Below are 14881 nucleotides of genomic sequence, written 5' to 3'. Positions count from 1 at the left end.
TAAATTAAGTAGCATAATTTTCTAGTAAATTTTCCCTGCATATAATTTTTTCCTAATTCTACTTTTTTGAAAAAAAATCCTAACATTTAAATATTAAAGATATCATCTGTTACTTGATGGACAAAAAAGCCTATTTATAAATATGATATTACAGATAGGAAGAATTTAATTTAATTGAGGTAGTGAACACTTTTGCAAAAATTAATTCAATATTTATAGAAAGTGATTTTACAACTTGTAAATAAATACATTTACTTATGTTGGCTGTACAAACCTTGCTGCTGAATTTATTTTATAAATTTTGATTGTAATTCTGGACCATAAACTGTCTTAAGCTTATCAATGAGTTGTAGAATTTTTCAGCTCTTTCTCACATAATTAAGTCAAAGTCAGTAAAACTAAAATTCACTTTGAATTGTGTAGCTCTTTCATGTCTTAGGGCTTTCCTGGTGGCTCACTTTTCTTTTATTTTCATGTCATGAGTTAAATAATTTCATCTTTTTGTTCAATATTTTCTCATTCCTATGTAAATGCTGTGAATGGTAATTGAGCAAAGTCATTTTCTAGATCTTTATTAAAAAGAAGCATGTCTTTCTTGTTACAACATATTCACCAAAATGTAATCATTTTTAGTTAAAAACTGTAAGTAAAATAATTTAAATCCCCAAATCAAAAATATGTAAACACTAAATAATGTTGACCAAAGTAATTATTTATTGTTAAATATCTCCACATATTTTTGCATGTAGACTTTTACAACTCAAAGGCATATCCACTCAGGAGAATACTGAATGAAACTTGCTAGAGCCACACAGTGCTGAGGTTATCAAAGGATTAGATATCTGAGAACTAAAGAAAGAATAGCAACATCTAAATCACTATTTGGGAGATGTTAGAATAGCATGCGCATGGCTCTGGATTGGTAACTGATCTCATACCAGATAACACACCGCATTAGAATGAGTAAACACAGCGCTTAAGTCTTCCCTTATGAACTATCATGCATGTTGTTTCTCCTTTTTTATTATATCCACTGAAACAAAACTCCATTTCAAAAATCACATGGATTTATGATGAATCTCTTATCAGAGAAAGCTGAGAATTGAATTTCCAAGTACCTTATGTAAATGCTACTAACTAGCACACAAATGAACATTCACCTTTTTGCAATGTTGTTTTTGTCTTTCTTGTCATCTTTGGATAATCTGCAAGAAAAACAATATATGTGTATCAATTACCACAATTTATCACATAATGTTATGGCTTTACATTTAGCAACTAGGATGATGTATTTATTACTATTAAAATTATTCTTATACAGAATGTCAATGAATAAATTTCTTTTTATTTTCTCTAGATGTTAAATTAGTTAAATTATTACAGTATAACCATGAAATCACATATGTTTCAATATAACAATGTCTCAAAAACTATTTTAAAACATTCTAACCCATTTACAAAAATAATGATTCATGGTGAACTAAGGTTGCTATTCAAAATATCTATGGTTAAAATAGATCTTTAAAAAAATAATAAAATAAAATAGATCTTTATTAAAATAATGTGAAATATGAAAGTAATTCAAGCAGACTACTTGGCCTGTAAAAACAGGTCATTTCTATAAAGGAATGGGAGTATAGGTGAAAGGAACCAGAATTACCTCCTTTCCGGATTCATTCTCCTGCTCATTATCTTAATCCAATTACAAATTTCATTATTATTTCCAAATACAGAGGAGGAATGAAGCAAAAGATACCTGTGATGTCATTTTTGGTTGAATCTCATAGAATAATTGGAATTACTCCACTTAAGAATTAGAATGCTATTTGTCTTTAACCCACTGTATTTCAAGTATGGAATCTAAATTCTAATTTAAATGATAGTTAATGAAATTCAAATTGATATATATAGTTTTAATTCGTTCATATAAACATTAGGAAACTAAGTGTTTTTTTTTTTTTTGTATAATCATTTGTTTTATACAGGAAAGCTTTGGATAAGGCAGTTTATCACTATTTGTATGGCCAGAGAGACATAAAAGGTCGGGGGGGAAAAGAGGTCAGAGACAGAGAATATGAGTATGAGTTGGTTAAATACCCCTTTCAGCCAGTGATCAGTCAGGTTATTCTCTGGAGAATAAAATGTCTATGAATGATAAGGTGATGTGGCTCATCTCTTTTCTGAGCTTTACTATGTTTTATTCAATACTCTTTTTAAAAAAGGTGTGTGTGTGTGTGTGTGTGTGAAATTCTAATTATATTTTAAATGTTAAGAAAATCTGATTTTTTTTTATTGTAAATAACCAACCTCTAGTTAATGTTTTTAGATAGTGGATTGTCATAGTAAGCTTACATTAAAATATAATGTGCAACTATTGTGTCATATTTTTAATTTATGAAAGGAGGGAAAGAATATAAAGTGCTACTGACAAGAGTCATAGAGATGCTTGATCTCAATGTTCATGCAATAAATATTAAAAGAGAACTTTGTTCCTTGCTGGTTTCATCCTAAGTCAGAGTAATTCATCTGGTATATGTGTAACTAATTCAAATAATGTGTTTTAGCACATTAGTATTATAGGTATATTTAAATTATCCTCGAGAATTCTGAGAACAGCCATGGACACACAATTTATTTTTATGCCGCTTATAGTCTGAAAACATAGATAAGGTTTACAGTTAATTATCAAAGATATTTTCCTAGATTTATACAGAATATAATATTTATTAATGATGGTGTAAGAAGTAATGGCAGTATGTTTTACTAATTGTTTCAGTAATTCCTTGAATTCCAATGTATATGAATTTACATTTTAACTTTTCATTAGGAATATCAAAATTAATTCACAATTATCTGATTCCTTACCAGCTGAGCCACAAGGGAAGCCCATGAATACTGGAGTGGGTAGACTATCACTTCTCCAGTGGATCTTCCAGACCCAGGAATTGAACCGGGATCTCTTGCATTGCAGGCAGATTCTTTACCAACTGAGCTATCAGGGAAGCCTTCTATAATTATTGTATACATTTTAACAATTATAAAAAAATATTTTTTGCCCTATTCTGTCTTCATCTTTTTCTTTTCTGTTGGGAATGGGAAGGATAAAATCTGAACACTAACTTTTAATGTTTCTTATTTGTTGAAGTCAGCCTAGAAATTTTCTAACTAGACAGGAAAAGACTCTATGGGCAGAATATTCTTGTTACTAAGTAGGTCTTTACTATTCCAAACAAATAAAACAGAAAATAATAAAATTAAAAATTAAGAGAATGGAAAATGTATTTACATCCTCTTTAATTCCCTGTGGAGAAAATTCTCATGTAAATCCCCATGAAAAACCACAAGTCACAGTTAGCCTAGCCAATAAAATAGTAATTAATATAAACAGCATACTTGTGCTTATTCGCTAAGTCGTTTCTGACTCTCTGCGACCCCATGGATTCTAGCCCACCAGGCTCCTCTGTCCATGGGGATTCTCCAAGCAAGAATATTGGAGAGGGTTGCCATGCCCAGGTCTCCCAGGGATTGAACACAGGTCTCCCGCATTGCAGGCAGATTCTTTACCAGCTGAGCTACCAGGGAAGCCCCCTGGTATGATATAAACAGCATACTTACTAGAGCCTTTAAAGATGTTTTAGGAATTTATAGTCTATGATTTAATTGTAAACAGTCAACCCTGCTGCAGAGGTGGACTGGCTGAAAAGTTAAATGGGAATTTGATCTCTTTCATCTAATTCTTTTAATTTCCACACTCATACACTTATTTTTAAAAAACTAATAATCAAATTCAATGTTGTTTTAGGTGTTGTTGTTTAGTCGCTAAGTCTTGTCTGACTATTTTGTACTGTAGCCCACCAGGCTCCTCTGTCCATGGGATTTCCCAGGCAAGAATCCTGGAGTGGGTAGCCATTTCTTTCTCTAGGGGATCTTCCTGACCCAGGGATCAAACCCACGTCTCCTGTATTGATAGGTGGATTCTTACCACCGAGTCCCTAGAGGTTTTTTCAGGCTATGTTTTGTTCAGGCTATGGGAAAAAAAGCAACTAAACCAAAAGACAAACATTTTGAAAGCCATGTGTCTAGAAACCATTTACAAACTATATTTTAACTTTTTCTACCTTATTAACTTTGTTACTATGTCTCTATTATTACACTGGTAAATACACCACACAAAACTATACATATTTAGGGGGAGGGAGGTGGGTGGGGGGTCCGGGAAGGGGAACACATGTAAACCCATGGCTGATTCTTGTCAATGTATGGCAAAAACTATTACAATATTGTAAAGTAATTAGCCCCCAACTAAAATAAATAAATTTATAAAAAAAAAAAAAAAACTATACATATTTGGAAACAACTGATAAAACACCTTTACCTGCAAAAGGACAGCTGAGGATACATATCAAATTAACCCATTTATAATTCCTATTCTCTGAAATATTTGGCTTGAGTTTATTCTCAGGCATGGCAATTTATAAGTCATAATTTTCCATGGTATCTCAAATTAAACAAAATTTCACCTTCAAAGATATAAATCATATATCTTATATAAATATAAGATACAAATCATATTTCTCCTTTAACTTCTATCAGTTGTTTCTTTGAAAGTTTTCAGGTTCTACAGTTGAGGCATACACACAGCCAGTGAGTGTTATGACTTTTTGATTAATTGGCCCTCATTCCTATAAAATATCTTCCCTTTCTCCTGCCAATATTCCTTGTCCTGTAGTTTACTTTTACTAATCATTTTTATGATCTGTGCTTGCAAGGTATATCTTTTTTCATCTTTTAACTTTTAACCTCTGTGTCCATATTTTTAAAATATCTTTCCTATAGACAACATGTAGTTAGTTCATGATTAGTTTTTTATATTGTCTACTATAAGCCTTTTCTTGGGGTGATAATATCATTAAAATTTAACGTAGTTATCACTATGCTTGCATAAAAATCCCTAGGTCTTTGTTTTCTACTTTTCATCTGTCTTCAGTTCTTGTTTTTCTGGGTATTTTTTAGAATTGGTTGAATATTTTAATAAAAATTTTACCTTCACTATTGGTCAATTTGCTATGTCTCTTTGTTTTATTTTTAGTGACTATTCTGGGACTTTTAATATGCATCTTTAATTCATGGCAATTTGACTTCAAATAATTTATACCACTTTCACCTGTAGTATCAGAGCCATACAACAGTAATCTCATATGTTTACCCTCCTATTTTTGTTTTAAATTCTTTAAAATTACTCACAGTGCAAGTCTGCTAGCAATCAATTTTCTCAAATAATGATAATCTGAAAAAATTATTTATCTCCATCATAAGGGTATTTTTAATAGATCTAAATTACCAATTGGCAGTTTGTTTTTTCCTTTAGCTCTTTAAAGAAGATATTCCATTTTATTTTCTTGTGAATTTTTTATTCATGAGAAATTGGGATTCTTTTGGTCTTATTTACTTTTTATCCACAATTTTCAGCAATGTGATTCATTGACATGGCTTTCTTTTTCTTTGTATTCATTCTTTATTGATTTTGTCAAAGCTCTTGGTTCTAAAAGTTAAAGTTTTCATCAAATGAAATGTGGATATCATAAAAATGTGGATAGGGGAAGTCGCTCAGTCGTGTCCGACTCTTTGTGACCCTATGGACTGTAGCCTACCAGGCTCCTCAGTCCATGGAATTTTCCAGGCAAGAATGCTGGAGTGGGTTGCCATTTCCTTCTCCAGGTGATCTTCTAGACCCAGGGATCGAACCCCAGTCTCCCACATTGCGGGCAGATGCTTTACCGTCTGAGCCACCAAGGAAGCTCAAATGTGGATAATTCTTTGCCAATTTCTTGTTTGCATATCTTCTGTCCCAACTGCCAAAACTCCAATTATACATTTTGACAGACTCCTTGATTTTGTTTCATGGGTTATTGGGCAGTATTATTTTTTGTTTGCTGGTTTTATACTCAGTGTGCTACATCTTGAACAGTTACTATTGTTCTGTCGTTAAGTTTACTGATCTTTTCTTCTGTAATATCTAATGTGCTTTAAGTATATCGGATATAAAAATATATCAGATATATCAAATATGTATATATATATCTTCCCTTATATAAATATATATATATATCAATATCATGATTATAAAAAACTAATCATGAACTAACTACATGTTGTCTACAGGAAAGACATTTAAGTATATATATGTTCTTATAAAATAAAAAATTCAACTGTAGAACCTCAACTGTAGAAATTCAACCATAGAACCTGACAATTTTCAGAGAAACAATTGATAGAGATTAAAGAAGAAATCCAAAATCACTGCTGATGGTGACTGCAGCCATGAAATTAAAAGACGCTTACTCCTTGGAAGGAAGGTTATGGCCAACCTAGATAGCATATTTAAAAGCAGAGACATTACTTTGCCAACAAAAGTCCGTCTAGTCAAGGCTATGGTTTTTCCATGGTCATGTATGGATGTGAGAGTTGGACGGTGAAGAAAGCTGAGCGCCGAAGAATTGATGCTTTTGAACTGTGGTGTTGGAGAAGACTCTTGAGAGTCCCTTGGAATGCAAGGAGATCCAATCAATCCATCCTAAAGGAGATCAATCCTGGGTGTTCACTGGAAGGTCTGATGTTGAAGCTGAAACTCCAATACTTTGGGCACCTCATGCGAAGGGTTGACTCATTGGAAAAGACCCTAATGCTGGGTAGGATTGGGGGCTGGAGGAGAAGGGGACGACAGAGGATGAGATGGTTGGATGGCATAACTGACTCGATGGACATGGGTTTGGGTAGACTCCGGGAGTTGGTGATGGACAGAGAGGCCTGGCGTGCTGCAATTCATGGGGTCGCAAAGAGTCGGACACGACTGAGCAACTGAACTGAACTGAACTGAAAGAAGAAATATGATTTATATCTTCAAGTCTTTGAAGCTGAAATTTTGTTTTATTTAGGAGACCACTGAAACCTAGATAGCATGTTAAAAAGCAGAGACATTAGTTTGCCAACAAAGGTCCATATAATCAAAGCTATGGTTTTTCTAATAGTCATGTATGGATGTGAGAGTTGGATTATAAAGAAAGCTGGGCGCCAAAGAACTGATGATTTTGAACTGTGGTGTTGGAGAAGACTCTTGAGGGTCCCTTGGACTGCAAAGAGATCCAACCAGTCCATCCTAAAGGAAATCAGTCCTGAACATTCATTGGAAGGACTGATGCTGAAGCTGAAACTCCAGTACTTTGGCCACCTGATGTGAAGAACTGACTCAGTGGAAAACACCCTGATGTTGGGAAAGATGGAAGGTGGGAGGAGAAGGGAATGACAGAGGATGAGTGGTTGGATGGCATCACCAACTCAATGGACATGAGTTTGAGTAAACTCTGGAAGTTGGTGATGGACAGGGAGGCCTGGTGTGCTGCAGTCCATGGGGTCGCAAAGAGTCAGACACGACTTAGTGACTGAACTGAACTGAGAACTATGACTTGGATTTCTTATTTATATATTGTACTTTTCAGACATCCTGGAGTGTGAAGTCAAGTGGGCCTTAGGAAGCATTAATACAAACAATGTTAGTAGAGGTGATGGAATTCGAGCTGAGCTATTTCAAATCCTAAAAGATAATGCTGTTAAAGTGATGCACTCACTATGTCAGCAGCGTGGAAAACTCAGCAGTGGCCACAGTACTGGAAATGATCAGTTTTCATTCCAAAACCAAAAAAGTGCATTTACTTCACTTTTATATATTCTACTTTTCTACTTATTATGTTCCTGTTTTCTTTAAATCCTTTACCATATTTATAATAGCTATTTTAAATTTCTTGTTGAGTAATGTTGTCATCTTTGTCATTTCCTTGTCTGTTAAGATTGAGTACTTTTTTCCTAATTATGGATCAAATTTGCTTCATCTTTGAATGCTTAGTGTTCTGGGAAGGGGGGAATATAGATATTTTTGAATATTATGCTGTTGGCTGCTGGATTTTATTGTCTTCCATGAAAGAACATTTTACAGTCATTCACAGCAAACACGTTCCTCCAACAACACAAGAGGCTACTCTGCACATCACATAGACACAGCAAATGGTCAATACTGAAAGTAGATTGGTTATATTCTTTGCAGCCGAAGATGGAGAAGCTCTATATAATCAGTAAACACAAGACCTGGAGCTGACTGTGGCTCAGATCATCAGCTCCTTATTGCAAAATTCAGGTTCAAATTGAAGGAAGTAGAGAAAACCACTAGGCCATTCAGGTATGACCTAAATCAAATCCCTTATGATTATACAGTGGAAGTGATGAATAGATTCAAGGGATTAGATCTGACAGACAGAGTGCCTGAAGAACTATGGATGGAGGTTCATGACATTGTACAGGAGGTGGTGATCAAAACCATCCCCAAGAAAACAGAAATGCAAGAAGGCAAAATGGTTTTCTGAGGAGGCCTAAAAAATAGTTGAGAAAAGGAGAGAAGGGAAAGGCAAAGAAGAAAAGGAAAGATATACCCATCTGAATGCAGAGTTCCAGAGTATAGCAAGGAGAGATGAGAAAGCCTTCTTAAGTGAACAATGCAAAGAAATAGAGGGAAACAACAGAATGGGAAAGACAAGAGATCTCTTTAAGAAAATTAGAGACACCAAGGGAATATTTCATGCAAAGATGGGCACAATAAAGGACAGAAATGGTATGGACATACTAGAGCAGAAGAAATTAAGAAGAGGTGGAAAGAATACACAGAAACTATACAAAAAAGGTCTTAATGACCTGGATAGCCACAAGGATGTGGTCATTCATCTAGAGCCAGACATCCTGGAATGTGAAGTTAAGTGGGCCTTAGGAAGCATTACTGCAAACAATGTTAGTAGAGGTGATGGAATCTGAGCTGAGCTATTTCAAATCCCAAAAAATGATGCTGTTAAAGTGATGCACTTGATATCTCAGCAAATTTGGAAAACTCAGCAGTGGCCACAGGACTGGACAAGGTCAGTTTCCACTTCAATACCAAAGAAGAGCAATGCCAAACAATGTTCAAAATACTGCCCAGCTGCACTCACATCACATGCTAGCAAGGTTATGCTAAAAAACCTTCAAGCCAGGCTTCAATACTACTTGAACCAAGAACTTCCAGATGTACAAGCTGAATTTAGAAAAGGCAAAGGAACCAGAGGTCAAATTGCCAACATTAGTTGGATCTCAGAAAAAAGCAAGGAAATTCCAGAAAAACACCTACTTCTGCTTCACTGACCATGCTAAACCCTTTGTGTGGATCACGACTAACTGTGGAAAATTCTTAAAGAGGTGAGAATACCAGACCACCTTACCTGTCTCCTGAGAAAACTGTATGCAGGTTAAGAAGCAACAGTTAGAAGCAGACACGAATAATGGGCTGGTTGCAAATTGGGAAAGGAGTATGTCAAAGCTGTATATTGTCACCCTGCTTATCTAACTTAGATGCAGAGTGCATTATGTGGAATGCTCAGCTGGATGAAGCACAAGCTGGGATCAGGATTGCCAGAAGAAATATCAATAACCTCAGATATGCAGATGACGCCACTCTTATGGTAGAAAGTGAAGGGGAACTAAAGAGCCTCTTGATGAAGGTGAAAGAGGAGAGTGAAATAACCTGGCTTAAGAATCATCATTCCAAAAACTAAGATCATAGCCAATAGATGGGGAAACAATGGAAACAGTGGCAGATTTTGTTTTCTTGGGCTCCAAAATCACTGCAGAAGATGACTGTTGCCATGAAATTAAAAGACGCTTGCTGCTTGGAAGAAAAGCTATGACAAACCTAGACAGAATATTAAAAAGCAGAGACGTCACTTTGCCAACGAAGGTCCATATTGTCAAAAAACCATATAGTTTTTCCATTAGTCATGTACGGATGTGAGAATTTGATCATAAAAATGGCTGAGTGCTGAAGAATTGATACTTTTGATTTGTGATGCTGCAGAAGACTCTTGAGAGTCTCTTGGACTGCAAGGAGATCAAATCAGTCAATCCTAAAGGAAATCAGCCCTGAATATTCACTGGAAGGACTGATGCTGAAGCTGAAACTCCAATACTTTGGCCACCCAATGTGAAGAGCTGACTCACTGAAAAACAAGCTGATGCTGGGAAAAATTGAACGCAGGAAAAGGGGACAACAGAGGATGAGATGGTTGGATGGCGTCATTGACTTGATGGACATGAGTTTGAGCAAGTTCCGGGAGCCAGTGAAAGACAGGGAAGCCTGGTGTGCTGCTGTCCATAGCGTCACAAAGGGTAGGACACAAACGAGCGACAGAACACAACAATTAAAGAAGGGCTTTTTTGGCAAGTATTTAATTATGAATTTTTAAGGCTTGGTTTAAGCTTTGCTATCTCAAGTATAAAGTAGCTTTTACTCTAGGTCTAATTTCATTCTAGTACTAAATTAAATGCAAAATTTCTCTTAATTGTGAGCACTCTGGGAGTTGTTCCACTTACAAATCCCTTTAACTAGTTTCTCAGTTCATGGAATTTCATCAAGTACATGCAGCTTTATTATTCACCAACAAACTCAATGGGACCCTTATCCAGAATTTTTAGCTTTTTCACTTTGTATGTCCATTCTGTTTCACACACTGTCCCTCAGAACCTAGCCACATTAGTTTACCAGTCTCCAATCGCCACATCCTTCACCAGGGAGACTGGTGTGCTACGCTTGTACTTCCCTCTTCTAACTGTGGTCCAGATGTACCTTCATGCAGAACACCAGGGAGACTGGCAGCCTCACCTCATTATCTCCCTTCTCTCAGAGATCACAATCATGTACTGCATTTTGATCACTGTCTGTAAAAAAATTGCTTCATACATTTTTTTCCAGTTTTTAGTTATTTACATTAGGAGAAAAATTCATCTCCAGTTACTCTATCATAGCTGAAGATGAAATTTTCTCCTTCGGTAATTTCTTTGAAGTTTAGCAATTCTTTTTCTATATGTCAACAATACTCTTAACTGTAGTTTACTATATAAAATACTCAGATATTCAAGCAATAATGTCAATGACTTTTGAAGAGATAATGAGGAGATGGGGGGCAAAAGACATATAGTTATGTTAGGTAGTAATGGTATTTGAGAAAATATTACAGCAGGACACTCACTGAAGACAAAATGATTATATTTGATTAATTTCTGAAAAAAAGGGTAACTTGTCACAATGATGAAATAAGAGATTTTTAAGTTATAAAAGCTAAATAGAATTGTATTTCAGGAAAAAGGCCAGTTGATGAAAATAAGTGGGCTGCTACATGAGAAAGTGAGGATTACAAAGAATGAGGCAACCTGACCTCTAGCCAAGGTACTGAACTTGAGTGATACTCAGTACAAAAGGATACTTGGCATGGTATGGAAGAGGATAAGGTATAGAAATCTGTGATGGATGGAAAATGACCAGGCAATCACAAAACCAAATGTACTACAGAGAAACACTGAACTGCCTAATCTGTGTTAGTTATATTTCCCAGCACATCTATGGAGAAGAAGAGGGAAATAAGTGCTCTGAGATAAAGAAATACATTCACATCATTTCTTTTCTGTCAGCTCAGGAGCATACAACAATCACAGGGGAGAAAAGCTCTCTCTTTTCACCACACTGAGATTTTTCCCACAAGCCAAGAGCATCACGATGCCAAGGCTGTTTTGTAAAAGCAATTTGAGAAAGCATTATCAGTGTGAAAATGCCAAGCCACCTGCTTTGCAAAAAACAAGACTCCAGTGTTAACTAAAGATACCATCTATAGACTTACAGTGTAGTTCAACTCTAAGAACATGCAAGGCAGAAATCTGGGGCTAGAAACTGTGGCAATAAGGCCAACTCAGGATTTTCTCTCAAGTAGCTCTCAATTCAGAAGAATAAAATTAAGATAAAATTGGACAAGTAATTGTTCAGAATTTATTTCAGTCTAAAGAGAGAAAACCAAATAAAACATTGCAACTTGTAGAATTTAAAAAGTTTTAATATAATTAAAATAATAAAAGCATTAAATTAAGTTTAATAACAGAATGTGATGTGATTTTAAAACTTATAATTTAGTAAAATATGAAAAGAAAAGTCAGGTTCAGTAACGTCTTCATAAGCCACTGGAGATAACATTTTCTACATTATTCCAAGGTTCCAAAGAGTAGGATTTAACTCATATATATATATATAATCCATTATCTTGACCCAGAAAAAACTATATCATATTGAAAAAGGAAAGTCTAAATCACTGTGAATAATGATTTATTTCTTGTGAACTCATAGCTCCCTAAAGAGGTGGAATTACACTTAATTTGTTGCAGATATAAAATCTGTTCTGCGCACAAGTTTTTTTCCCTCTTCATTATGGAGAAGTGTATCAGACAATAAAATTAATGTGTTTTATAATAACTGATACAAAAAATGAAAAACAGTAATTGTTAAAACTGAGAAAGTAAAAAAAAAAAAGATTCCTTGTAATGTTAAAATAGTTTAACTTTTCTTCTAAAATTATCAAATCTATGATTAGATCTAATAACCTGAAAGGTTTCTGGATGATAGTGTCTCCAAAAACCTACCTCTTGTACATTTTTGTTTGCACTCTTCCAGAGTTTCAAATCGATTCTGATTTCCTTCACATCCTCCATATATAAATTCTTCACATTGTTGAGTGTGAATATTGAAAAAAAATCTCTTTATCATTGCTTTGCATGGGCCATCATCTGCTCTCATTGCACAAAATGAATGTACAACTTTCAATGGTGGCAACTCAGCATCTACAAGGTAAAAATAAAAGAATAACATATAATCCTTCATCAATACTGTAATAATGTTACTTCCTTTTCATTTCCTTTTTAATACATTTTAATTTTAAGGAAAAGTACAGCAATAATAAAACAAGCTGATATAAGAAACTATGAAAGTTATCAAAAAGGTGGATAAATATACAAACTCACCAAATGAGACAGCTCTTACCAACTTTATTAAACTTTGTTGATTATTAACCATTAGGGGAAAATGTTGAAATTTTTAATAGATTCTTATTATTGCTTAAACTTGTACCAGTTGACCAACATGTAATTGAGTCATAGAGGTGTCTCCCTAATCAATAGTTGCATCATTTTTTACATATAAAATAGGTCTTTAAAAGCAACAATATTAGGGCTGGTACATGACTCCAAGCCTTATGAAAAAAATTAATAGGGTATCTATGTTCATATATGTGTGTATATATCATATTACATTAAACTATTCCCTAATTTTGAAAATTTATGTAATTTATTATAAATTCCAAATAATTTATTTTCTTAAAGTAAACACACAAGGGCTTCCCTGGTAGCTCAATTGGTAAAGAATCCACCTGCAATGTGGGAGACCCTGGTTCGATTCCTGGGTCGGGAAGATCCGCTGGAGAAGGGATAGACTACCCACTTCAGTATTCTTTGGCTTCCCTTGTGGCTCAGCTGGTAAAGAATCTGCCTACAATGCGGGAGACCTGGGTTTGATCCCTGGTTGGAAAGATCCCCTGGAGAAGGGAAAGGTTACCCACTCCAGTATTCTGGCCTAGAGAATTCCATGGACTGTAGAGTCCATGGGGTCCCAAAGAGCTGGACACGACTAAGTGACTTTCACTTTCACACTATACACACAAGAACTTCTTTCTATAGAAATTAATATATAACAGCATTTTAGAGTATTATATATAACTGTATATAAACAAAAAATGACTTATGAAAAAATATATAGTTTCCCTTTAAAACTGAGTTACAATTGTCAATTCAAATTCAAAAATAAGTGAAAGCATTTTCTGAGTAATACATTTTTGCATAATTGTGAATGCTATTTATATTCCTATAATTACTTAAAGACTGATAATTCTATACTTAACATTCCAAGTTGTTAGAAAGTTGTGAGAAGTTAGAAGGCTTTGCATCAAAGACACTAGGTGGTACATCTGAGAGATGGCTCATCATGTGTCACTGGAATTATCGTTTTATGTTTATCTACTCTAGATAGGTCTGACCAAATTTTGACTTATCAGTTTTATAAATATCTGATCTTATAATCAGATCTCAGAAGTCATGTCAATAATTTTAAGAAATGAGCTAGAATACAAATATTCTGACATTTTGAATTGTATAGGTATATTCCATTATTTCAGAAATTCCTAGGCCTTCCTTGGTAGCTCAGTTGATAAAGAATCCGTCTGCAATGCAAGAGGTCCTGGTTTGATTCCTGGGTCAGGAAGATCCCCTAGAGAAGTGATAGGCTACCCATTCCAGTATTCTTGGGCTTCCCTGGTGGCTCAGATGGTAAAGAATCCACCCGCAATGCGGGAGACTTGGGTTCGATCCCTGGGTTGGGAAGATCCCCTGGAGGAGGGCATGGCAACCCACTCCAGTATTCTTGCTTGGAGAATCCCCATGGAGGGAGGAGCCTGACAGGCTATACTCATGGGGTAACAAAGAGTCGGACACAACTGAGTGACTAAGCACAGCACAACACAGCACAGCACTTCTCATATAATATGATGATCCTGATTCCCAAGGTACAGTTATTGTGGAACTTTACAGACACCAAATCATTGCAGCAGGGCTTCAGACAAGCACCTTTAAAGAGGACACCTGTAGAATGTGGAAAGCATTACCTGAGTTGCCATATACTGTATATGTAGGCAAACTACTTCTTATAATAATTTTATCAGATTTTTATTATTGATAATTGCCAATGTTTTTGACTTTTCATATATTTGATATTCTTTATCATCATGCCAAATGTTTATTTTACATTTTATGTTCTAAAGATGGAAGTACCAGCCTATTTTCAACCTGCTATTTAGTAATAGTGCCACCAGGGGGCGGTAGTGCACCACAAACACAAAAGATAATCGCACGGCAGTTGTAGCAGTTGTCTGGGCAGGAAAGA

The 14881-nt window shown here is 35.1% G+C and overlaps 1 protein-coding gene across 1 annotated transcript in view; it reads right to left on the bottom strand.

The window, feature by feature from the left end:
* Window positions 1-14881, bottom strand: part of TFPI (tissue factor pathway inhibitor) — a 75411-nt gene that overhangs the window by 21079 nt on the left and 39451 nt on the right. The window contains exons 3-4 of the mRNA XM_081579433.1: window positions 12535-12732; window positions 1161-1205 (exon numbers count right to left, since the gene is read on the bottom strand). Coding sequence (XP_081435559.1) covers window positions 1161-1205; window positions 12535-12732 — 243 coding nt within the window. The remainder of the gene's footprint in view (window positions 1-1160; window positions 1206-12534; window positions 12733-14881) is intronic.

Source organism: Giraffa tippelskirchi, chromosome 3 (assembly GCF_054371585.1).
Source record: "Giraffa tippelskirchi isolate mGirTip1 chromosome 3, T2T-mGirTip1v1.2.pri, whole genome shotgun sequence".
NCBI classification, from domain to species: domain Eukaryota; kingdom Metazoa; phylum Chordata; class Mammalia; order Artiodactyla; family Giraffidae; genus Giraffa; species Giraffa tippelskirchi.
This window is presented reverse-complemented; position numbering and strand designations above follow the sequence as displayed.